General features: G+C 44.1%; 1 protein-coding gene across 1 annotated transcript in view; it reads left to right on the forward strand.

Annotated features, from left to right (window-relative positions):
* The first annotated feature begins 4,928 nt into the window (after positions 1–4,928).
* Positions 4,929–24,744, forward strand: part of SLC30A9 (solute carrier family 30 member 9) — a 30,200-nt gene continuing 10,384 nt past the window's right edge. The window contains exons 1-10 of the mRNA XM_081924528.1: positions 4,929–5,210; positions 9,872–10,045; positions 16,236–16,283; positions 17,013–17,112; positions 18,285–18,377; positions 19,267–19,349; positions 20,275–20,333; positions 21,113–21,180; positions 21,946–22,048; positions 24,343–24,398. Coding sequence (XP_081780654.1) covers positions 5,093–5,210; positions 9,872–10,045; positions 16,236–16,283; positions 17,013–17,112; positions 18,285–18,377; positions 19,267–19,349; positions 20,275–20,333; positions 21,113–21,180; positions 21,946–22,048; positions 24,343–24,398 — 902 coding nt within the window. The 5' untranslated portion in view covers positions 4,929–5,092. The remainder of the gene's footprint in view (positions 5,211–9,871; positions 10,046–16,235; positions 16,284–17,012; positions 17,113–18,284; positions 18,378–19,266; positions 19,350–20,274; positions 20,334–21,112; positions 21,181–21,945; positions 22,049–24,342; positions 24,399–24,744) is intronic.

Below are 24,744 nucleotides of genomic sequence, written 5' to 3' on the forward strand. Positions count from 1 at the left end.
TGTCTGAACCTATTTTAACGTTATTTGTAGTTGTATGTTGAATCCCGAGGCTTGGAGTATAATTCCATTAGAGGAAAAGAAACACAACAGAGTCCTCACCCCAATCCAGCTGCAACTGCAGGCAACAAAACACACGTAACTGGTCACTCAGGAATGTACATCTGCATTCTTATGAATCTCAATAAACATAGCTTTGCCGATGGGCTGCTGCATCCAGTCCTCACCCACAATGCTCAGTGATCACGCTTACAAAGTCAGAGTTTGTATGGCATATCTATCATCTATCTATCTATCTATCTATCTATCTATCTATCTATCTATCTATATCTATCTATCATCTATCTATCTATCATCTATCTATCATCTATCTATCATCTATCTATCATCTATCTATCTATCATCATCATCATTATCTATATCTATCTATCTATCTATCTATCTATCTATCTATCTATCTATCATCTATCTATCTTTGGATCTCTTGGAAGACTGTTTTTCAGAGCTCTCAGAATTATACCCCTCCCAGAACGATCACTTAATCAAGACAACTGGTTCCTGAATATGATTTTAAACATCAGGATTTACAGCTAACTCAATTCCATTAGTGTTCTAAATTTTATAGCCCTCTATATAAATGTTGGGGTGCAAAGATCTGTTTAGGTTCCAGCCAAGGGTCTTGCAGGTCTGTTACAAACAGCTTCTAAAAGTCCCCTCCAGTTTCAAAGAGGTGTACAGAGCAGCAGGGGGGCAGCAGTTGAGTGGCAGAGCTAATCTTCTATAGCCCCTCCCCTGGGCTGCTAGAAGTTTTTTTGTGGTAATTGAATCTTAGCCAAAGGCCTTTGGAGAATGAAAAACCTTCCTTCTTACCCTGTGCCCAGAGCTGTGTATACTCTCCGCTAAAAGTAGAAATTTGCATCCCAAACAACACATGTGAGGTCCTCTGAAAGATATGCAAATGAAGTATATTTGCATAATTTCTCAAGTAACTCGAACATGTTGGCTGTTTTTCATAACTCTGGTATTGGTTATGGGGGCCTGACCTGCAAAATGGATGACCTTGTTCATACTACGGACCAGGATCCAAGGGAACATGTGCAGAGCATCATCTAGGCCTGTGCATGTGGGGCCTTAGATGGTGCGGGAAACAGATGGGTGCTAAAAAAGTCCTTTGTCAGCTATTGGGCAGGGAAAGGGGCTGCACTGGTATTGAATCCAGTTCAAGCAGCTGTTTTAGAAGGATTTTTAGCTTCCTGCCCAGCCCCATATGTCAGATTGGGCTCACCTAAGAACAGACACACACAGCCCTTGGCTGAATCAAGTTCACATAGTACATTCCGTATATTTCCATGCAGAAGACCTGCTCCTTCCTTGGTAACGGCGCCATTTTTAGGTGGCAGATTGCTGCTGTACCCTGGCTGGCAGGGGCTGAGCATACATTTCAAAAAACCAATTGAAAAATTCATCACTTTCCCTGTCTTCGAGGACTGAGGCACAAAATGCTAATGCCGGCCTCAGAGGGGAAATAGTTCTCCTGCATATTTGAGAAAATGTGAAACCCTTTCAAGGAAATCTAATAAACATAATCATCGCAGCCTGCTGACACAAAGGAAAAAGGACCTCATTCGCTCTTTCTTTTTTATGCTGCAATTTAGTGGCCCCTGCTGATTTACAAATTGGATCACAACCGTAAATTATCCATGCCAGTACCTGTGAAAGTAAGCGCTGAGATCCATATTTATTTGGAGTTCTGCTTAAATCAGCAAAAATGATAAATTCGATGGTCTGAAATTGGAAATACCAAGGGCTTTCTGGAATGATTGTGCAAAATGTCTCCGCTCGTAATGTATTGTGACCCTCTTTCATTCACGACGCTCTGTATGCCTAATATTTATTTCAACGCAAATTAAATTGCACCCTCCTATGTTGTCACATCTCTGGTTTTATTGATGTTGTCAAAATCAAATTTTGTTCCCCCATACGCTTCTCACCCCCAAATTGTAAGCAGTCATAGTCACACCAGTTTAGATTGCAAAGGAGCATCTGTTATTAGAGCTTGGTTTCCCTTTGCTGCTTGGATGATGCAAGACGCGGGAATCATTGTGATGATTTTTTTGGAACAGTCTTGTAGAAGTGGGAAGTAAAAGGACAGTGAATTTGAAGAAGGGGCATAGTTAGGTCCCTTATGTGGTCTGATGTTGCAGCATTGCTGCAATTAACTACCTTGGATGGAATTCAGCCTCTGCTGAAATGCCACCTGCATCTGGTGACAAACTGAGCCAAGGAACAAGCTTGTTTTAGGTCAGGCATGTCCAGAGTTCAATTTGGGGGCCAAATTTGGCCCCTGTGGCAGTACATGTCTTGGGGTAAAATTGTAAAAAAAGCTCAACAACTTTGGTCGGCCCTCACACATGTTCACTTCATCAAATCTGGCCCTCTTTGGAAAAAAGTTTGGGCACCCCTGTTTTAGGTAATGCCTTCTCAGAAACCTGTATTTTTTTGTGGGGGTGGTATATGTCTCCCCCCCCCCCCCGCCCCGGACAATGCTCTAACTGGAGTGCTGTAAGAGGACTATTCTTTTGAAGGGCTGCCCAGTCCAAGTCAGACAGAGACCGAGAGAAATATGTGTGTCTTAAAGACCTGGACAGCTCAGTCTGCTGTCCAGGCACAATCTTCCCTACTATAGTGAAATGTATTTCTATTTAAATCATAGCTGATTATTTCTAAATTTGGATCCATACTCACACCTGCTCCTCCTCCTTCTTGCAAATCTGTGCCTTCTTTTGCCCTACTGTTTTGACGTTGCATCTCCTCCTTTTTTGGCAATACCTAAATGGCTACCCCATCTGCAATTCTAAACAACGCTTCATTTAGACTAGGGACTGCATGTTTTGAGAAAACTTATTTTAATCATTCTCTTCTCCCAAACGCTGCCCTCTGGTGGTACATTATCACATGTAACTCCGCTTTCCCTAGTCATATTGCAAAGGACCATTTTTCTCCTTCGAATCGGTAACATTATTGAGGATTACCTGTCCGTGGAAAGCACTTTGAAATAATTAAGTTATGAAAGAGCCCTGAAGCATTTTCACAGAGCAGGGTGTGTGGCACACTTGGATACAATGGTGGCAGACAATGGCATAAGAACTGGGTTGCCAGAGAATCCCTATTCAGTGAGTGGTGAATTATGTGAAATATATTAGGAGTGGGAAGGACAGAGGTGCTTAACCTTTCATTTGCCTGTGCATTCCTCTGTCTCTCCTTGCCCCCCCCCCCCACCGTCCTCCTCAATTGTTTTTCTCCCTAGTGGTGCAGAAATAAAACTGCTAACACATTTGCAAAGCTAAGCAGGGTCTAGTATGGTTTCCACTTGGATGGGCAACCATCTGTTGAGATTCCTGCATTGCAGTTGTTTGAACTAGATGACTCTTGGGGTCCCTTCTAACTACTATCGTCCATAATCCCAACTAAGCGAAAAACAGCTGTGTTTGGCTGACATGGATGAGCACTTTTCTCCCACCTGTCCATTTCTGAATAGGAATTTGGTATGCCATCAGGCTGCTCTGATGGAGGGGAACAGGAAGTGAAACTCTGTAAGGAGCAACTTAGGTGCACCCAGTCTGAATTTATTAAGGCATTTCGCAAAATGCCACAGTGACCCTATTGTATTTTGAACAGGCTAGTTAAGGAATTATCAGAATCACAATGGTTGGTTTATAGCGCAGCAGGTATTCATGTTATTTCAAGTAGGAACAGAACAATCCTGCAGCTGTTCAGGATTTCAGCTACTCCACTCCATCCCATTACCCTAGTTTTCCTCCTGCTCCTCCTGCTTTGACAGTCAGTACTGCATTCCCATTGAGCATGTTCATTGAGTTGTTTTGCCCGGTCTCCCACTTTAGGGATTTTTCTCCATTTATATTTCTCTGTGTGTGTGTGCGCTTCCGGAAACCTTGGGGCTCCCCCAAACCTGCTGATACCTTAAAAATTATAAAACAAAATATTATTATCAAACCTGTTGATACTTCCTTTTAAAATACTTACCCTTTTACAACCACAGTGTGAAAGCAGTATCATGTGTCCTACATACCCTCCAACATTTCTCCAATTAAAATGTTGTCGTTTAGTCGTGTCCGACTCTTCGTGACCCCATGGACCAGAGCACGCCAGGCACTCCTGTCTTCCACTGCCTCCCGCAGTTTGGTCAAACTCAGCTGGTAGCTTCGAGAACACTGTCCAAACATCTCGTCCTCCGTTGTTCCCTTCTCCTTGTGCCCTCCATCTTTCCCAGCATCAGGGTCTTTTCCAAGTAGTCTTCTCTTCTCATGAGGTGGACAAAGTATTGGAGCCTCAGCTTCAGGATCTGTCCTTCCAGTGAGCGCTCAGGGCTGATTTCCTTCAGAATGGATCGGTTTGATCTTCTTGCAGTCCATGGGATTCTCAAGAGTCTCCTCCAGCACCATAATTCAAAAGCATCAATTCTTCGGCGATCAGCCTTCTTTATGGGCCAGCTCTCACTTCCATACATCACTACTGGGAAAACCATAGCTTTAACTATACGGACCTTTGTTGGCAGGGTGATGTCTCTGCTTTTTAAGATGCTGTCTAGGTTTGTCATTGCTTTTCTCCCAAGAAGCAGGTGTCCCAATGAAAAAAGGGACGTCCTATTCCATGATGATAATTTTAATATTTATACCCCACACATCTTACTGTGTTGCCCCAGCTACTCTGGGCAGCTTCCAACATATGTAAAAACATAATAAAACTCCCTCCTTCCTCCTGCCCGCTTTTCCCCACGTGGAGGTTGCGCGTGCGCGGTGGATCTTTTGATCCCTCCCTTCCGCTTCTCCTCTTTACCCAGTGACGCATGCGTCCTGGTGCCCGTCGACGGAGGACGGACCATAGAGGCGCGCGACGAGGCTACAGAGCGGCCCCACCGTCGCATCCGGATCCTGCCGCTCAGAGCCTGGGCCGATGGAGTCGGCTCCGGAGCCGGTGTCCGGCGGGGGCCGGGCGCGTGAATGAGGAGCTCGGCGCGGCCGCTCTTTCCCTGTCGCCTCGCGCCTCTCGCTGCGCCCGGAGGACCCCGCGGAGGATGCTGCCGGCCCTGGCCGCCCAGCGGAGGGGCTGGGGCTGCTTCTACCAGCTCCACCTGCTGCGGCGGAGGGGCCGAGGCCAGGCGGGGGGACCGCTCGCCCGGGCAGGCTGCCGCGGTGAGTAAGCTCGAAGGGTTGCGAGGGACCCCGAGGGTCATCTAGCCCAACCCCCTTCAACGCAGGAATTTTTGCCCAGCGCGGGACTCGAACCCATGACCCTGGGATGAAGAGGCTGCTGCTCCAGGGCCGCGATAGCCGTTTTTTAAAAGTCTGTTTGAGATGCCACATAGAATTGGAATGGACCCCGAGGGTCATCTAGCCCAACCCCCTTCAGCGCAGGAATTTTTGCCCAACGCAGGACTCGAACCCACGACCCTGGGATGAAGAGGCTGCTGCTCTAGGGCTGCGATAGCCGGTTTTAAAAAGTCTGTTTGAGGTGCCACATAGAATTGGAACTGACTCCCAGGGTCATCTAGTCCAGCCCCCTTCAACTTAGGAATTTCTGCCTAGGGTGGGACTCGAACCCACGACCCTGGGTTTTTAGGCTGCTGCTCCAGGGCCGCGATAGCCGTTTTAAAAAAGTCTGTTTGAGGTACTACATAGAATTGGAATGGACCCCGAGGGTCATCTAGCCCAACCCCCTGGTGTGTGTGTGTGTGTGTGTGTGTGTGTGTGGAGAGAGAAAGAACCTACATCAGCTGCTCATGTCCTGGGCATAGCTGCCAACTTTTCTCTTTTCTTGCGAGGAATCCTATTTGGAATAAGGGAATTTCCCTGAAAAAAAGGGAAACGTTGACAGCTATGGTCCTGGGGCTTGTTGGCCGCCCTCAGCATTTAACAGGCTGCGATGGTGGCATATTGTTGTTATCAGCACTGCCAGTCCTGAATCTGTTAATGCTCTGAGCAGTGCAGGCCTACCCTTCAGGGTCGTTGTGATGATAACTGAAGTTAAGTTATATGAAGTGGTTTAGAATAATTTTTTGTGTGTGAGGGGGACGTACCATCATTGTTACTTGCTAGCAAGGTGCACAAGGTGGGGTGGGCACAGGGAGGACTTTGGGGGTCGCTGTCAGCAAAGGACCAGGCCATCCAGTGTTTGGCCTGGAGGCACAGAGGGCTGTGACACAGTGCTTCTCCCCCATGTGCAGTGCTTTCCACTGGTGGATAGCAGCCTTTTACTTTCACATGGGAAAGTGAAGAACCCCTTGCATTGCAGCGGGTTAGAGTAGATGACCCTCAGGGGTCCCTTTTATGATTGTAGGGGGCTGAACCTGCACCCCCTGTTTGGTCACTCCAGCCATAGTGGGTGGATTCTGCTCCTGCCTGCCTAGTCCTGCTTCTTCATCTGTGCAGCTGCATCCTGGATCCTCTTTCTTGAGCATGCAAGAGTGTGAAGGAATGTGGGGGGCTGACTTTTGTATGTAAGGCTGTTATATTATTGTTGTTGTATGTAAGGCTGTTATATTAGTGTTATTATTGTTGTTGTTGTTGTTGTTGTTTAGTCCTGTCCGACTCTTCGTGACCCCATGGAGCACGCCAGGCACTCCTGTCTTCCACTGCCTCCCGCAGTTTGGTCAAACTCATGCTGGTAGCTTCAACAACACTGTCCAACCATCTCATCCTCTGTCGTCCCTTTCTCCTTCTGCCCTCCCTCTTTCCCAACATCAGGGTCTTTTCCAGGGAGTCTTCTCTTCTCATGAGGTGGCCAAAGTATTGGAGCCTCAGCTTCAGGATCTGTCCTTCCAGTGAGCACTCAGGGCTGATTTCCTTCAGAATGGAGAGGTTTGATCTTCTTGCAGTCCATGGGACTCTCAAGAGTCTCCTCCAGCACCATAATTCAAAAGCACCCATTCTTCGGCAATCAGCCTTCTTTATGATCCAACTCTCACTGTTATTAGGCTGCAATAAATCAGTGTTTGTTTCCCTACATCTGTTACATCTCTTTCACTAGTCTGATCCACTGTTGTTACCCTACCCTCAGCCGCTTGAGATTACTCTGCACCCATCATGGCATGTCACTTTAGATTTTTCCTGCGGGTTCAATTTGAGTTCAGATTCAGCAGGACTGTCAAGCCCCAAAATTCTCTAGTGCAACCTATAAATGATGTGGAGGTCCCTCTCAGTATGGCCCTATTTCACCCCATTGAGTAACTGCAGCTACATATGTGCCCTTGAGAGTAAAAGGGTAGCAGACAGTGAGCATGGCTTGTTAGCAAGCTAGAACCCTGATATCTTTTTCTTTGGTCCAAATATTTTTATTGGTTTTTATGTAAATAGAAGAAGAATAAATAACTATAGTAACTTGCCCAGTGGTACATTAATTTTCATATTTAGTACACAGTACACAAGCAATCTCTTTATTCTACCTGTTTGTTTTGGGGCACAATTAAAAGCATTGGCAATGATGTTTTAAAGCTCTGAGTGGCTTGGGAAATTTTAGGGACTGCCGTCTTGCATGCCAGTCTGCCTGCACCCTACGGTCTGACAGAGAAGCCCTTCTCTGTGTTCCATCTCTATAGTGCTTGTTTTAGTGGATGCATACATTTTTATCCGATACTTTTGCTTTAATCTCAGCACTGGTTTTTCTTTAAAAACAAAACAAAAATAACTGCGCATTATGGTTGCTTTTAATTATTGCAAGCTACCATGATAGTTGTGTAAGCACCAGAAGGAGAGAAGAATACAAATTCTAATATAAATAAATAGGTAAATGTGTGTATGTGTGTGTTTAGAGGTGGTAGCTACTTATCCCTGAGGTTGAGTTTTGACAGCAGTTTATACTGTATTTTTCGCACCATAAGACGCACTTAGTTTTAGAGGAGGAAAACAGGGGGAAAATATTCTGAATCAAATGTTGTACTAAACTATTTCATTAACTACTGGTATATCAGAGTGAGATTGAGAGGGGCAGGACATGTATGTTTGTTTAGTATGCATGCTCAAGGAGCCAGTGGATCAGCTGGTAATCCCAATTTGGAAGCTGGGCAGGTGGCAGCCCCACATAGACAGGGCTATCCCCATTGTTGGGCTGAGTGAGGCATTCACCTTGGGCAGCTGATGCCAGGGAGCAGCCGCCTACCTTTTCCTCCTGACGCATTGGCCAGTCCTCCCTTTTAGGGGCTTTTGCATGTGGATGTCGGTGCCTCAGATCTCTTCCATTTTGCCCTGTGCATCTGGGTAAATGGCCTTGCCTTGCTATTTCTGAGACCCTGTGGCCCAGTGCCCTCTAAATATAGCTGAGTTTAAAATTTTAATGTTATATTTGGGGAAGGCCATAGTCCAGTTATAGCATCTGCTTTGCGTGCGGAAGGTCCTGGGTGGGCGGGGTATAAATAATAAAATTATCATCATTATTATCCCCAGCATCTCCAGGTTGGGCTGAGAGAGACCCCTGCCTGAAACCTTGGAGAGCCATTGCCAGTCAGTCTAGTCAGCAGTTCTCAATCTGTGGGTCCCCAAATGTTGTTGGACTGCAACTCCCATCAGCCCTGAGCTCTGGCCTTGCTAGCTAGGGGTGATGGGAGTTGTAGTTCAACAACATCTGGGGACCCACAGGTTGAGAAAGGCTGGTCTGGATGATATTGAGCTAGTTGGACCACTGCTCTGACTTGGTATAATACTGTTTTCTCTGTTGCATCTCAGTTAGATTACATTCCTGAAGAGCCTAATACTTATACTAGTTGCTAATGTTTCTCTTTACCCTACTTTTGGGCCACATCCTATGGCTTACATTGTGTCATGTGTATAATTGCTTTCTGGTCCTTCATGAGCTTCCTTGTTTTTGCTGTTGTTGTTGGAATTTATATACCGCCCTATACCTGGAGGTCTCAGGGCAGTTCACAGAAAAGATCAACATAAAAACCACAGTATATATAATCAAAATAAAAACAACAAATACCCCTCCCAAAAAAGAACCACATTTTTAAAAAGGCATAGGATGTCAATCAGATCAACCAAAGGCCTGGCTTTTAGCAGTCCTTTGCTAGGCTCCTGGCAGTCTTCTTGTTTTAAGTTCTAATTTTCTGTCAAGAACGATATATAGAAGGGTCACTTGACTGCTCTGTTTTGCCATGAAGTCTTGAAATTTTGCGTAGGTAGTCCAGCTGCTTTGGGTCAAATCCAGCATCCCAATTAACCTCATGTTGCTATATTCCCCTTAAGTTTATGACAATACCCCAGCCTTGCAAGGAAGTCCAAAGACATTATTAGTGCACATCTATTTGTACTAGCCTGCCTGGGCAACTCATACCAATGCTAAGCATTGGGGGCTCCTCAGCGGCCTGGAAGATAAAAGGACCAACCTTATTTCAGCTAATTAAAAACATCTGATCCTGTTTGTCTATAGGTACATCTTACTTGTCAAGTGGCTATTTACAAACCTATAATTCCTTCCAGCAGGGCTTACTGTGGCAGCAGCTAATCTCAAAGCAGCCTCTTAGTAAGAGTATAATAAAGTAATCTATGTTGTATGGAATTTTATGTTCTATGGTTGGTGTTCAGCTGAGTCTTACTCAGAGTAGACCTATTGAAAACAGTGGACCTGAATGAGTCACGTCCATTAATTTCAGTGGATGTTCTAAAACTTAGTTGAATACCAGTCTTAAGGGATCTACTTGAGAAATATTTTAGGTTTTCAGCGGAATATTTGAGTTATGTGTCCTGAACAGTTTGCAAACCATTATCTGGCTGTTCTCTGTGCTTTTTCCTTGGTGCTTTTTGTTGCTGCTGTTGTAGCCATCTCAAAGTACCCAAGCTGTTTTCTTTCCCATTTCCTTCAGGGTGGCAAGTGCCCCTTAAATTTGGCAGCCTCTTGCCTGTGCTGCCAGGGAGTCGTCTGCCGGTTCATTCAAGCCAAGTAAGAGTTTATACCTCCGATGGTCAGAAGGACCACACTGGGGCACAAGATGCAAGCTCCTCAGCTGCCGAAGGCAGTGTGCAGAAAACAGCAACAGGTAGGCACCACCATGGCTTAACATTTCTTCTTGCAGAAATTAGCAGAGTTGCCAGCTTTCAGCCCTGAGCTTGCTTTGGTTGCAACCTTTAATTCTCCTGCGGGATAGTGTACTAGAGCTACCATATTTTTCGCTCTATAAGACGCACCAGACCACAAGATGCACCTAGTTTTTGGAGGAGGAAAACAAGGGGGGGGGGGAATTCTGAATCTCAGAAGCCAGAACAGCAAGAGGAATCGCTGAGCAGTGAAAGCAGCAATCCCTCTTGCTGTTCTTGTTTCTGGGATAGCTGCACAGCCTGCATTTGCTCCATAATACGCACACACATTTCCCCTTACTTTTTAGGAAGGAAAAGCGAGTCTTATAGAGCAAAAAATACGGTATTTTAATGGTTTGTAGATTTTAATTGGGGGTGTGGGCAGGGGGTAAATTTGCGAGGGATGAATCTCGCTTCAAAGCAGCCTTCTTACTGGGCCTTACTGAAGTAAATCTTGGAGAGTGGTTGTTCCCAAAGACGTTTGGGGTGAGTTGACGTCCTGTCTGAATTACCAAAGTGTTCCAAAGCATTTTCCCCCTTTTTGTGTGCACCTCTAATTAATTTGTGCATGCAGTGGCAATATTTCTGGTTATATTTCCGAGTGTCTTAAAAAACCCCAATCAAAATAACCCAATGACTGTAGAGACAGTTTGTAATAACCTCGCACATCTGCTGTATGTGTGCGATTAATTCAAATGATTCCACGAGGCATTTAAGCCACGGTCTGTTGCTGAACCACAGCTTGATGTGAAGATGATTGCCAAGTGAGAACAAAAGCTTCTAAAGCTGCTGCTTAAGTATTGTTATGTTGTCGATTGGCTTGAAATGGGCATTCCAGACTCCTCCATTATTCTAAATGTTCAGATTCTAAATGTGCTTGCTTGGAATTAAAGCCTGTTGGTTTCAGTTTTTTCTGGCCCTGGTTGAAATTAGTTCTTGCAAGGCAGCTGTTTCTGAAGGTAAAACGGCAAATTAAGGAAATGGCTTCCATAAGGAGCTCTTGCCCAATTCCCACATAAATTGGGCGCACCCTCTGGAGCAGTGTTCTTCAAGCTTGAGTCCCCAGAAGTGGTTGGACTGCAACATCTTGGCTGTACTCTGTTTCCAAGGTCCAGCAACAATTGTTGGGCTACCCTTCTCCTCCGTCCTAGCCAGGACAGCTATAATCCAAAAGACCTAGAGGATACCAGCTTGGAGAAGGCTGCTTTAGAACATGTCCCAGAATCCTCTGCAGTTTGCCAAGATTCTTCAGCTGAGGCCCTACTTTTATGTACACTCGGTGGACACAAACACAAATAAAAGACTAGTTGAGATGCAATCCACGGAAACATGCAGTTCTATTTGTAGTAGTATTTATTACAGTGGTACCTCTGGTTAAGAACTTAATTTGTTCCGGAGGTCCGTTCTTAACCTGGAACTGTTCTTAACCTGAGGTAACACTTTAGCTAATGGGGCCTCCCGCTGTTGCTGTGTTGCCGCTGCACAATTTCTGTTCTCATCCTGAGTTAAAGTTCTTAACCCGAGGTACTACTTCCGGGTTAGTGGAGTCTGTAACCTGAAGTGTCTGTAACCCGAGATGTCTGTAACCCGAGGTGCCACTGTAGTTGCTTCTCATAAAAATGACTCAAAGTGACTTAGAAACAGAAGAGAAATAAACAAGCGTAAATAAAAGACAGGTCTGAAGCAGGAATTGACAACCTATGGCCCCCGATTTTGTTGGTAGAGCTGGACAATATCTGGTTTTCAACATTGTGTTATATCAACAGATGTTGATGATGATGATTATTATACCCGCCCATCTGGCTGGGTTTCCCTAGCCACTCTGGGCGGCTCCCACCAGAATAGTAAAAACACAATAAAACATCAAACATTAAAAACTTCCCTAAACAGGGCTGCCTTCAGGTGTCTTCTAAAAGTCAGATGAATACCGCAATATGCTGATTTAGCATGATGTCTAGATTGTATCTTGGCTATTTTTTCCTCGCCCCCTTAGAGGAAGAAGCAGCAGCCCAGATACATCGTTCAGTCCAAGCCACAACGCCTCTCTAGCTCACATGAGCCATAGAGGCATTGGGGTTTTGTTAAACAGCTCAGCTAGGGGAGTGGGACGCCTCCTGCCCCTCAGCTGAGCGGGCCCCCATATCTCTCCGGCTTGCATGAGCTGGGGGGGGGGACAGGGGGCTTCCTCAAAGGTGCAGGCAGGCAAGTAGACGGAGTCCAATAAGGTCCTCACCCAGAACCTTCTCAGGCTCCGTCTGCCTGCCTGCTTGCCTGTGCATTTAATAATAATAACAACAAATTTTATTTGTACCCCGCCCTCCCCAGCCAAGACTGGGCTCAGGGCGGCTAACACCAGGTATAAAAACAATTGATTAAACTACAACTTAAAAACAAGATTAAAATACAACATTAAAATGCAGCCTCATTTCAGTAGAAACTCAAATCAAAAACTTTTTTGGGGATGAAAATGTCAAATCTTCACCAAGGCCAACTATCCAGACTGGTCCTACGTGGGCCAGAAAAAAGCTAGGGAAGTCCCCAAATAGGAGTTCCATCACAGAAGGAGAAAGGAAAAAGGAAATCAAGTTGATTCCAAGCCAAAGGCCAGGTAGAACAACTCTGTCTTACAGGCCCTGCGGAAAGAAATCAAATCCTTGGTCTCATGAGACAGAGCGTTCCACCAGGCCGGAGCCAGTGTTGAAAAGGCCCTGGCTCTGGTTGAAGCTAATCTAACTTCCTTAGGGCCCGGGACCACTAGGGTGTTACTATTTATGGACCTTAAGGTCCTCCGTGGGGCATACCGGGAGAGGTGGTCATCTGCAGGCAATTCGAGCTGGCATGATCTATTGTCTGAAACTGGTATCGCGATCTGAACCCCATACCAGTTTCAGGAAATTTGCCAATATGTTGCCCAGCTCCAGCTTTTGGGACTCCCAGTTCTCATCAACCCCAGTTCCCATGCCAGCTGAGGGCTGATGGGAGTTGGGGTTCAGCAGCCTCTCTCTGGCAACAGTTCCCCCATCCCTGCTCTAAAGCTTTTCAGAATTCCTCAAGGAGAGGAGAAGATCAGGAGTCTTGGGCATGAATCCCAACTTCCCCATGATTCCCAACTTTCCCCTTCAGTGATATATCAAGCCCTTCCTTGATAAAACTTCAAGGAAGAGCTGAGTGTGTTTTAGAGCAGAGCTCCCCAAACTCTGATCTGTCGGCCACAAGCTTCATCCAATGCAATTCTGGGCTGCATCAATAGGAGTATAGCATCTAGATCAAGGGAAGTAATAGTGCCACTGTATTCTGCTCTGGTCAGACCTCACCTGGAGTACTGTGTCCAGTTCTGGGCACCAAAGTTCAAGAAGGACACTGACAAACTGGAATGTGTCCAGAGGAGGGCAACCAAAATGGTCAAAAGCCTGGAAACGATGCCTTATGAGGAACGGCTAAGGGAGCTGGGCATGTTTAGCCTGGAGAAGAGGAGGTTAAGGGGTGATATGATAGCCATGTTCAAATATATCAAAGGATGTCACATAGAGGAGGGAGAAAGGTTGTTTTCTGCTGCTCCAGAGAAGCAGACACGGAGCAATGGATCCAAACTACAAGAAAGAAGATTCCACCTAAACATGAGGAAGAACTTCCTGACAGTAAGAGCTGTTCGACAGTGGAATTTGCTGCCAAGGAGTGTGGTGGACTCTCCTTCTTTGGAGGTCTTTAAGCAGAGGCTTGAGAACCATATGTCAGGAGTGCTCTGATGGTGTTTCCTGCTTGGCAGGGGGTTGGACTCGATGGCCCTTGTGGTCTCTTCCAACTCTATGATTCTATGATTCTAGGTGGCCCACGGCATGTCAGCAGGTTTGTCGTTGAAATTGCTTTTATATATGCATTTATTTTATATACAGTGGATACATACACTTCAGGTTACATATGCTTCAGGTTACAGACTCCGCTAACCCAGAAATATTAGCTCAGGTTAAGAACTTGGCTTCAGGATGAGAACAGAAATCGTGCTCCGGTGGCAGCAGGAGGCCCCATTAGCTAAAGTGGTGCTTCAGGTTAAGAACAGTTTCAGGTTAAGAACAGACCTCCAGAACGAATTAAGTACTTAACCCGAGGTACCACTGTCTGTCTCTATTGTATTGTGAAGTCATTTGAGACGCTTTGTAGGAAGCTTGATTCATAAATTTAATAATAATACCACCACTAAATTATGGCTTGTCCTCCCAGCCCCTGCAGTGGTATATCCATATTCTACAGAATAATTAGCTCAAGGCTTTAAACAGTATCATCTTGACCCACAGAACAGGGAATAGGTCAGTTTCTGCTTAATTCCAAGCACCGTGTTTTCGTCAGGCCTCCTGGCCACTGTTACCCAGTATATATATATTTTAAAGGGCACATAACGCTGCCTGAATCTCCAGTAGTAAATCTTGACATTTGGGATGTGATTATTTTTCCCTGATCACAGTTTATGGCTTAACCTTTTTATTAAATAATGTCACCGTGTGTCCATTTTACAACGGGCGACGGGAGGGGAAAGGAAAGGAGGAATCATTGCTACAGGCAGTGACTTTCGGCAAACCTTGGAGAAACTGTGACCTTGCCAAGGTATATCAGTATAAATACAGCCTGCCAGCCCAGGGCTCTGAAGATAAGGAGGAAGGGGGCAGACAGGCGTAACTTTGAAACAGCTTTTGCTGGAGTCTGTTTTTAAGTGTATCAAAAAAGAAGTTGCTGCTGTGTGTATTCATTAGGCCTTCTCTGTATACATTATAAATGGAAAGCCATTATCCAGAGTTTCCTTCTCTTAAGGAAGCAATTTACTTTATCCCTGCCCCCCCTTTTTGTAAATTAAGGCAGGAGGAACTAATTGTTTGATTCTTAAAAAAAAAACCCCAAAGTTGCATAGACCAAGAGTGCTTTAATAATACTTAACTTTTGAATAATTCAAGCCACTTGCCAAGCCTTCTCTTAATAAAAACACAGCTCCCTTTGTAGCGTTGTCAGGTTCGGAAGACTAATCCTAATGTCTTCAGTTTCAGTAAAATTAGCTTCTCTTTTACTGGTAGCGGATGTCTGGCGAGCATCCAAACGCCAGAGAATAAAGCTGCAGTATATTGGCTGTTGTTATTGAAGTCATAAGAACTTAATTCCGTTGATATACTTAATTAAGACAGAGATGTGCACGGGACCATCTGCAGGCAAGGCAGATTCTGTTCCTAGTGGGGAACACCTATGGCTATCTCTCAGTCTCACCCACCTCACAAGGCTGTTGTGAGATTAAATGGAGGTGGGGGAAAACATGCACACTGCTTTGAACGCCTTGTAGGGAAGGCAGGGTGTATATGTTTCTAAATAAAATCTTTAGCTTAAATGTGCTTGGATTTATAACACTTTTTGAAAGCCAGAAGTTAGGTGTCTGCTTTCAATTATTTCAAATGTCGCCAAAGCAACAACAACTTTGACTTCCTGTCGAGTCCCTGTGCATATATTTTATCTTACAATCGAATGTACACAAAACAATAAACCTTTCTATATAAATTTTCCAATACATTCTGAAAACATAATAAATCCTTAATTGTTATCCACCTCCTTTCAGTTCCTTTATCACTCGAATGCTAGCACGGAGTCAAAACTATTATTGTATTTTAGAACATATCTTCTATAACCGTCCCATTTTTCCGCAAATTTTTGCTTTGAGTTTCCCTGTCAACTGAGCCGTCTCCACCATGCAGAAAAGATTTTGGAAGATAAAAGGGGGAAAATATTTACTTTCATTATTATCATTTTGTGTGTGGGTGTGGGTGTCTGCAAATATGTGGGTTTTTGTATGGAATGGGAGGAAATAAGACGGTAAATAACAAATAACAAACTAAATATTGATTCATGTAATTTTTATTTCTTAATTATATTTAGTGGTAGCATGGTTGTATTGTTTTTTGTAACATAAAATCATTCAATAAAAATCATTTTTTAAAAAAATCAAATGTTGCAAAAGGCCAAATTTAAGCAGTGGGCTAACACATGTATTATTTCCCCCCTTTAAGCAACAATGGCAATTTCAAATATGTACTCCTCTCCTCCCCCCATGGCTTTCTGTCTTTGTCTTGGAAAGCAGTAAGTAGGATTAACTGCTAAGAATTAATTGTTGTTTTTTAACAGCTAGCAGTCAGACGCCACCTTTGCCGCAAACTCCGATTCAAGTGAAAGGTAATTATTATGACATAGCTTTGCACTGGGTGTGGGTGTGTGTATAGAGGTTGCTGCAGCCTCCGTGGAGCAGTTGCTGAAGACAGACACCTGTTTGGATCAACCGCTCTCATGCCGGCATCCAGAGTCATTGAGTTGTAGTCAACTAAGTATTACTCTGAGAACAATGTGATTGGCTGAGCAGGCGATGGAGGCGGGAGAAGCCAGAGCTGCAAGGCCATTGGGCAGTGAGGCAGTGCCCTTGAGACATTGCTGTGGGGACCTCCTTGTTTCAAAATACTTCCTTTCTAAACAGAGTAGGCCCATTGAAATCAGTAAACCTAAGTTAATCATGTCCATTAACCTAGCATGGAATGCCTCCCATTGTTTCACTCTGCGTGATCAGATCATGTAGTGCATTCATAGAGTGAAATATTCTCAAATAAGTCTGTTTTAAAAATGATTTAATGTTCGCACTATAACCCGCTGCTTTAATGGGTAATTATCTATAATTCCAACATCTCCAGTTACTATGTGTATGTATCCGGCTTGCCATTCACTTCTTGAACTTACCATTTGCTTTGTTTCTGCAATGATTTTGTCACCTTCGGTGTCCGTTACCAGATTTCAATGGAGGTGAGACGAATAGGTGAACGCCTGTATATTTTCATGCATACTGGCTTCTCCGCGGTAGAGAGGTCCTTTGGTGGCGCTCGCAACTGAGTCTCGCCCTTTTCCTCCCTCTTAAAGTGAAAGCTGTACTTAAAAAGAGAGAATATGGACCAAAATACATGAAGAATAACTTCATCACTGGCGTCAGAGCAATAAATGAGTTCTGCCTTAAGTCCAGGTATGATCATTTCTTTCTTTAAAAATTGGACTGAAATTCTGTAAGAACTGCTGCAGTATGTCAAAGCTAACCGGTGGGATATGAAGTAGCCAGTGGAATGTGAGGAGGATCATGATACCAGAAGTTTGGGTTTGGGGGGACAGCTCTGTTCTCTTGATTATCATATACTTTTCACTGGGGTTGAGAGTGCTCAGCTTCATAATAAAGTTGGCACCACCTAAGGACTTCACGGTTAATGGATACTGTGAGCCCAGTTCCATATTATGTAGACGTTCTAGGAGAGAGGCTCAGTTCAGCTATCCTGCCAGACAATGGCTTGTGCTAACTAGAATGAAGAATTCACCACGGTTTGAGCAAACCATGGTTTAGCGCTCCGTGTCTGTATTTCTGTGGTGTGCATGGTTTCCGGGCTACCTGGTGACACAGTGACTCATTGCATTGAGCCCCTACACACGAGTAGGTGCTCACATTTGAATTTCACTTGTTGCAGAAAGAAAGACTTAGTGGCAGGGAGGAAAAGTGTGGCCCTGTTCCGCCACCATATTTTCAAAAATTACATTTATGTCCCAGCTTCCATTCCCTGAGCTCAACATGGCTCTTCCACCACCTCCATTTTATTTTCACAACAACCCTGTGAGACGGGTAAGGCTGTCTTCAGATAATCCAGGGAGTGTCATGATTTAGTACAGATTCGAACCCTGATCTCTCAGTTCAGAGTCCAACACTAACTACTGCACCAGATTGCCTCTCTTGGATAGGGCTGTGCCCTGAATGTGAGCAACATGTGAACAGCACTACTCTATAGCACGGCTGTGGAATCTGTGGCCCTCCAGATTTCGCTGGAATACAACCCACACCATCCCTGACCACTGGCCATGGGATCGTCTTTTCTCTCTTCCCTGTCAACCCAGCCTCTGCCAAAGCTTCGCCAGATCGTAGGCAGATGGCAGGTTGGCACGGGGAATGAAAAGAATTGGTCTGTACATCTTTCTGACTTAATACGAGAGCAAGGCGCACGTTGGAATGTGGGGAGGTTGTAAAATTGCCGCCTGCTGTTAGTGAGCCAGAAATCGCATATTGTGACGGATCGCTTTACTTTTTCAGTAAGTAGATTAATGCCTGGTGGTAATACTGCCTTTCTCTCCGCAAAACTGTTTCTGTTTTCCCAACAGTGACCTAGATCAGCTCAGGAAAATCAGGCGGCGAAGCCCCCATGACGACACAGAGGCTTTCACGGTGTTTTTGAGGACGGACGTGGAGGCAAAGTAAGGGCGAGTTTGACAATATTTCCTGGGTTTGGCTATCCAAAATATATAGAGTCGTACCTTGGATCCTAAACGCCTTGGTACTTGGACGTTTGGGCTCCTGAACGCTGCAAACCCGGAAGTGAGTGTTCCGGTTTGCGAACGTTCTTTTGGAACCTGAACGTCTGATGGGGCTTCCGGGGCTTCCGATTGGCTGCAAGAGCTTCCTGCAGCCAATCGGAAGCCGCGCTTTGGTTTCTGAACGTTTTGGAAGTCGAATGGGCTTCCAGAACGGATTCTGTTCGACTTCCACGGTATGACTGTATTTAACGTCTGACACTTTCCCATATAGATATATATTACAGTTGGTGGTAGTGCTTTTGCCATTCCCTGTGTTGCTAGGGGTACCTGGGCTTAGATGAGTAAGACCTCATGCTATATTACTGTGAGAAAATTAAGTTCACCAAGAACTTTCAGAATCAGCAAAGCCTCTCTCTTCAGTTCAGCTTGGGGTGGTGTCATACCTCCACACCGACCTGCGTTTAAAATCGCGAGAGGCAGAAAATGCAAATTCTTTGCTGTTTCGTTTTTTTCCATAGTCAAAAGCTACCTTCCCTGACTTGGGGCAGATGGTTTGATCTGGTTTACTGGCTGGAGCTGATGATAGCTGCAGTTCCAAACTACAGGTTGGGTCAAAAGCAATAGAAAACAAAGTGTATTATTTCATAAAGGATCTTTTATATGTGCTGGAATCTACCCAGAGTGACTGGAGAAAACCCAGCCAGATGTGCGGGGTATAAATATAAGAACAACAACATATTATCATCGTCATCGTCATGCAAGTTAAATGAAGTTTTTTCTTCACTTCCTGTCACTTTCTCTCTTCCTTCTCTCCTTCCTCCTGGTACAGGTCTTTAGAAGTTTGGGGGAGCCCGGAAGCTCTTGCACGCGAAAGAAAAAGGCGTAAAGAAGCAGAAATAGAATACAGAGAGAGTAAGTGTGGAATGCTACCAAAAAAAAAAAAAGTGAAACAGTTCTGACTCCTATACAGTATATTTGATAAATGCACGTTCTGTAATGTCACCTCTGGGCTTGAAGTTAGTTGTGTGTTGTCGTCATCACGAATAATGGGGGTGGACAAAGTCTTGAACATTTTTTTTTTCAGTTCAGGTTTCAGTTTGGCTGTGAACTATTTGTGGAAAGTTTTGCAATGCATTCCCCCCGAGTGTACATTTGACAGAGCCCAGCAGCCAGTCTCCATGCCGTACCTCATGTACAGTGGTACCTTGGTTTTCAAATTTAATCCGTTCCGGAAGTCTGTTCCAAAACCAAAGTGTTCCAAAACCAAGGTGCACTTTCCCATAGAAAGTAATGCAAAATGGATTAATCCATTCCAGACTTTTAAAAACAACCCCTAAAACAGCAATTTAACATGAATTTTACTATCTATCGAGACCATTGACCCACAAAAAGAAAGCAGTAATCAATGTACTGTACTATAAAACAAATAAGACAGTATTGTAGATGATAAAATTAAAATTAATCTTTTTTCTTACCTGCACTGATGATAGTCATTGTTTGGATAGAGGGTTTTTATCCATTTCCGCAGTCACACAGTCAATCAATCAGTAGCTGAACTGGGTTCCACACAGTCACAAAAACAAATTAACCGAAAAAGCCATGGTGCCTATTTTGTACATAACAAGCCGGGGTTTATAGAACATAGTGCAAAACTCTGCAGAAATTATCGGGGCCATACAGGTTGCAGAGGACGAAGTGGGCTGAGGAGTGTGGCTTGCTCTGATGCAGATGCCTTGGGACGCTGCATAGTTTTGTGTATTGTGTCAGAAAAAAAGGGTCTATATTTTGCTTCTCTCTCCGCTCACACTGCCCGCTTCATAATTATGTATCTTTTCAGATTTGTTTAGAAACCAGAGATTGTTGAAGGAATACAAAGATTTCCTAGGAGAAACTAAGGTGGGTGAATAATATTTTCCATCTTTGCTGTTCCTTTATAGGCATAAGCTGCAGTTTTGTGCATCTTGTGGTTTTGCAGGAGTACAGAAAACACACAATAGCCTGGTGAGCAGGGATAAGATGGTTTAGGATGAGGGTAGGGAATCTCAAACAGATTGAAAGTGACCCTTACAGGCCTCTGTCTGGCCATCTTGCCATGCCACGCCCCCTCACCATCTTGCTCCACCCCCTTCTCGAGTGCTTTTGCCTCACTGCAATGTGCCCTTGAGCTGTGATTAGGCACCAAAACACAAGTATTCCCCAAAAACTGAGGTGACAGGCATCTCCTTAGAAAAAGCATTCCTCCTTTCTCTCTCTTTGCAGGAAGGAATGTCACTTCTAAAATGCTGCGTTCCTTCATGAGCATGAGACTCTTAATCTCAGGGTTGTGGGTTTGAGCCCCTCATTGGGCAAGAGATTTCTGTATTGCAGGGGGTTGGACTAGATGACCCTTGGGTCCCTTCCAGCTCTATGATTCTGTGATTCATCTAAAACTAAAGGGAATCTGTAAATAAAGCGTGGGTGGGATATAAAATAAATTCAGTTGGGGATACCTTGAGACTTAATTGAATAGCCATAATTAATTGCAACTCACACATAAACTTGCTTAAAATTTATTTAACCTGATTTATATCTTGTAGGACTAGCTATTATACAGAGGTAGAACTTAGCATTCTGTATGTATGGTTTTCCATAATGTAACCAATGAATTTTAAATGGTGTACTTGTGTTTAATTTAGCCACGTTCCAGCACGTCAACTATGTTTCTGAGTGGACCAGGAAAAGTTGTCATGGTTGCTATTTGCATGTAAGTTTTTATTTTATTTTTAGGCGTACATATTTGTAGGTTCCGGCGTGCAGATTAAGGTTAATTGGTGGGGGGGTTTTGCTTCAGTCGTGGGTTGTGCAGTCATATCCTGGAAAGCAAAATTTCACTTTTATAAGGAGAGCTCAGTTAGCATATTTGCTAGTAGTATGCCCAGCTTAGATGTACATTTTAAATTTTGTGGTCTCCAGTCAAGTTTCTACTTCATGACTGCAAAGTTACCTTGATCCATTCTACCTGTAACTTTCCGCTTGGACATTGGGGATGTATGCTGTAGATGTGTACTTCATCCTTCCCTCTCCCACACAGATTGGACCTTTCCAGGGTTTAGCATTGGTGTCTGCCAACAAGTCCCCCCCTCCCTCCCCCCTCCCTCCCCCTCTCCCCACCCCTCTCAGACCCATAACTAGCTATTCTAAGCTTGATGATGGGGAACTCTTGTAAATACAATTTGTGGTTAATGCTGATGCAGACACAGTGATACACCACGACGAAAGCAGAACATGGAAGGGAGAGGGAGCTTGCAACATGCTCCCAGTCCCCTACATCCAGTTCTGATGTACTGTTCCCTGTATCGGCTCCCCCGACCCCAAACTAACCCCGATAGCCTGGTAATTTGGACTGTTTATTCATTCCCTTCTTTCTCATAAGATAAAGGCAGCGATCGTAGCATTTTAATCTGAGTATGGTGCTTAGAAAACTGTCAACACTTTATCAATAAGGCTTTCCTCCCCTCTCTATCCCCAGAAATGGCTTGAATTTCTTTTTCAAGCTCCTGGCTTGGGTTTACACGGGTTCTGCAAGCATGTTCTCCGAAGCCATCCATTCTTTAGCAGACACTTGCAATCAAGTAAGTATTCTCTATTTCGTTCGCCGTTTCTGTGTCAGACTTATATGTTGACCCTTTTGTTCATCGGCTGCGCTTCCCACTATAAGCGCAGCGAAGTGTGAAGCGGAAATGTGTATTTATAAAGTGGCTGGGAGACTTGCCAGGAAGTGCAAATGGGCCACGGGTTGCTGGAGCCTGTCCATTGCGTTTTTGTCTCTGTTTCGCAGTATTTTGTATTCCCTGCTACGAACGGAGGTCTATATGCAGCGACTACGCTTGCTTTGTCAAGTATTTAATATAATATTGTGTCCAGGCCACTTTTCAAAACAGAAATATCTTCCAAGGTGTATGGCAAAACAGAGCGTTTACAATGAATATTGGTAAAAAAGGGCAGTGCAACTACAGTGGTACCTCGGCTTAAGTACTTAATTCGTTCCGGAGGTCCGTTCTTAACCTGAAACTGTTCTTAACCTGAAGCACCACTTTAGCTAATGGGGCCTCCCGCTGCCGCCGCACCGCCAGAGCACGATTTCTGTTCTCATCCTGAAGCAAAGTTCTTAACCCAAGGTACTATTTCTGGGTTAGCGGAGTCTGTAACCAGAAGCGTATGTAACCTGAGGTACCACTGTATTTTATTCTAAAACCATTTCATTCTTCTCCCACAACTGCATTCAACATGTGGTTCCTGCACACGAAAGCTTATACCAAGAACAAACTTAGTTGGTCTCTAAGGTGCTACTGAACAATTTTTTAATATATTTTGGTTGCTGAAAGAAAAAGATGAGACACTGGGGGCAGGGCCAAGAACACGACTCCTCCTGTCACTCACTTAAGCCCTAAATAGGGCTAGAACGAATAGGAAAGGGTTACTGAAGATAGCAGGGAAAACACAAATCACTTGCCTTGCCTTATCAAATACGTTAGTCAAGGCGAATTGGCTTGCAAATTTAGATAAGAACATCCCTACAGTTTTAAATAATGAAAAACAACCCCCAACACCTAAAGCTTTAAGGCTGCAATATCATTCTTTCAAACAATTAAGAATTCGAGTTTGTCTTCACAACGTTTAGGTTTAATTCTCTATATGGGTTTCGCCCATGAATTAGTGGGGTGTTTGGGTTGGCAGCAGCCTGGCCGATGTTGAAGCTTTTTTGCGGAGCTACGAACGGCTTCGTTCAGGATTTCAAGCACACTTTCTTTTGCAGCTAATCTGCCATTTACTGGAACTGAGACGTTTGCACACCCGCCAGGGTGGCTTAACATTTTTTGTTTGAAACATTGTGCTTTCTATTAAAAAATATAGCCTCCTTAGGCTGTAAAATTATAAGGCCAGTTCATTTGGCATCAGCAGACGTATTCTAGTGAACGCCCAGCTTTCCAACAGTGACTGGTGTTGGCACTATCTGCCAAGCTGCAGGGAGCAAAATACGCTTGGGCCACGCCCCTTCACATCCCAATTGCTGGTGTGATGGATTGCTGTTTGAAAGAGCATGTGTAGTGGAGAGACATTTCTATGGCGTTGCACATGCAGGCTGAGTTTTTTGCTTTTGCTGAGACGTTCTGCCTTGAGCGCAGGTAGAAATGAGGTTTGTTGAAGCATCTGGTGGGCTGTGTGGGGCCTCTGGCAAGCGTGTGGTGCAGGCCACCTGTGCCTGCTCTTCTGAATGAGATGGATGTCTTCTTTACGTAGTGACAAAGTAGCGTGCCACCAATGTTGTTCCTCAATGCCTTGAAACCACAATGGTTCACAAGGAAGATCTGAAATACTTCCTATGAGCGTTTTCCTGGTGGGATTTTGCCAGGTTCTGTTTCAACTAAAATTTCCTGATTTCTTCCCCAAACATTAAAATTGGTATTATTTTTGTTTGCAGTAAATCTGAGTTACTAGAGTGGCATTCTCTCTCTCTCTTTTAAAATTATTTTATTTTTTGTTTTTTTAAGACAATATTCTTAAACGTTCATATCCTTTTCAATTTCTACATTTCTGGGATTACTCATATCCCTTGGACTCCCCCCCCCCCAGTTCCCAATTTTTCATCATCATTATTATTATTAATAATCTCCTTTTTTACCTTTACTCATATTACATTATAAGTGTCATAACAGTCCTGCTAAAGTATTTAATTATATACAGTGGTCTTTAAGATATTCTATAAACTTTTCCCACTCTTGACTGAATTTCTTGACATCTTGGTGCCCGATCATCACAGACATATTTGCCCTTTCGGTGTATAGAGTGGCATTCTCTGTTTAATATCTTCAAAAGCTTTTGATGATTTCAAAATTGTTCAATTCTGCTTTCTTTTCATATCCAGGCTTTACTAGCATTGGGAATCAGTCAGTCGGTGAGGACGCCAGATCCCAGTCATCCGTATGTTATTTTTTTTCCTTTTTAGTTTTAAAAGTCCCTAACTTCTAAAGTAGTTTAGGATGTCTTTTGAAGCCCAAATCGGACACCTTTTCAATGTTTCCAACTTAACATTGCGACGTATCACTGCATACGTTCAGGTTCCAGGTCTGGTGAAAACAGCTGGTAGTTTGGGCTTTTCACATGTAAGGTCAGTTTTGTCCATGTGCTCCTCTCTTGGGCAACTGCCAATACTGGAAAGCGATTTGTGGCAAATGACAAGTTCTAAAGTATTGTGTTTCAATGATGGACTACAGTCTTTGAGGTTTTCTATTTAGGTTGTGTTAGCTTTTGTATAATAATAATAATA

Source organism: Podarcis melisellensis, assembly GCF_964234715.1.
Source record: "Podarcis melisellensis genome assembly, chromosome: 9".
Taxonomy (NCBI): Eukaryota; Metazoa; Chordata; class Lepidosauria; order Squamata; family Lacertidae; genus Podarcis; species Podarcis melisellensis.